The following is a 1,180-nucleotide window of genomic DNA, read 5'->3' as shown; positions in this document are numbered from 1 at the left end:
TATATATATATATATATATATATATATTTCGAATAAATAAAAATATGAAAAAATAGTATTATGGAGAGCAATGTAATAAAAGTTTACTCACGAGGTTGATCGAATGTGTAAGTCCGATTCCTATTAATAAAAGTAATAATAAGACTGTCTGGCTGGACATCTCTTAAGGTGAATGTTTTGCACTTTAGGCCTCCTTGGCCTTTCGCCCAGTTCAATATCCGTACAAAATGACCGCACAGAATCTTCCTAGAAATCCTTCATATCCGAAGATAGAAATGCTGTTTAATTTATCAGTGGAAGACAGTTGATGTCTTGTTGGTTTCATGTAACTTTTTCATAAATCTGTATCTATCTATATTTTCTCCGTTAAATAGTTTGTAATAATCCCTTAAAAATCTAATCCCTGTATGTATTTATATAAAGATATGTACACCCTCTATGTTTGTATGTGTTAGTGCGTGTGTGTATATGTATTTATCCTAGTGTGTGCGTATGCTAACAGTTTATGTGCCCGCGTGAGTGAGGGCACATGAATGCATGCATTGAAATAATGTGTTTTTCTAAGTGTTCTTGCTACGGAAAAAGTTTTCGTGTTTGTGAGATGCTAACCAACCTAGACTGAAAGACTGAGGAATTACCACAGGTCGGCACTAGTGAGACAAGTAAGTAGGCGGGGGGTGTTAGAGGAAAATTGACATAAAGAAAGGCGGGGATAGGGCGGGAGAGCGTTGTATGATATAAAGTGGAAAAGGCTGTAAAAAGTAAAGGAAAGTAGTGGGTGGGGATATGTCTGTAGAGGTGGGTAACGGCATGAGTGAATGAGTAAGATATATATATATATATATATTATATTATATTATATACATATGAATGAGAGAGAAAGAGAGAGTTGATTGAAGAGAGGAAGTAAAATACAAAATAAATAAATCAAATATTTAATATAAGAGGATTTTTTCTTTTTTAATATGGGGAGGCTGGACAGAATCGGTGAAAAAAGTAAGGACTACGAAAGGCATGCGTAAAGGAACTCGTAGTGAAAAGGAAGGGGTCATAACAGCGAGTAAGTAGCTAGTGATGGTGACGGCGAAGATACAAGCGAGAAATGCATTTAGAGATGAGTTTGTTGCGCGAGCGCTTACTGGAATGCAGAAAGATAATAATGAATGCGAAGATTGATTGA

At 35.6% G+C, this 1,180-nt stretch overlaps 1 protein-coding gene across 7 annotated transcripts in view; it reads right to left on the bottom strand.

Moving 5' to 3' along the window:
- Positions 1–742, bottom strand: part of LOC106879161 (basement membrane-specific heparan sulfate proteoglycan core protein) — a 172,540-nt gene extending 171,798 nt beyond the window's left edge. For 6 of the 7 annotated variants that reach the window (XM_052976974.1, XM_014928600.2, XM_014928601.2 and 3 more), the window contains exon 1: positions 92–742. In XM_052976974.1, coding sequence (XP_052832934.1) covers positions 92–160 — 69 coding nt within the window. In that variant the 5' untranslated portion in view covers positions 161–742. The remainder of the gene's footprint in view (positions 1–91) is intronic. The other variant, XM_052976979.1, reaches the window with a different exon arrangement.
- Positions 743–1,180: the final 438 nt, after the last annotated feature.

This window comes from Octopus bimaculoides, chromosome 26, assembly GCF_001194135.2.
Source record: "Octopus bimaculoides isolate UCB-OBI-ISO-001 chromosome 26, ASM119413v2, whole genome shotgun sequence".
In the NCBI taxonomy this organism is placed as follows: domain Eukaryota; kingdom Metazoa; phylum Mollusca; class Cephalopoda; order Octopoda; family Octopodidae; genus Octopus; species Octopus bimaculoides.
The sequence above is the reverse complement of the archived record's forward strand: the minus strand, read 5'-3'. Positions and strand labels throughout refer to the sequence as shown.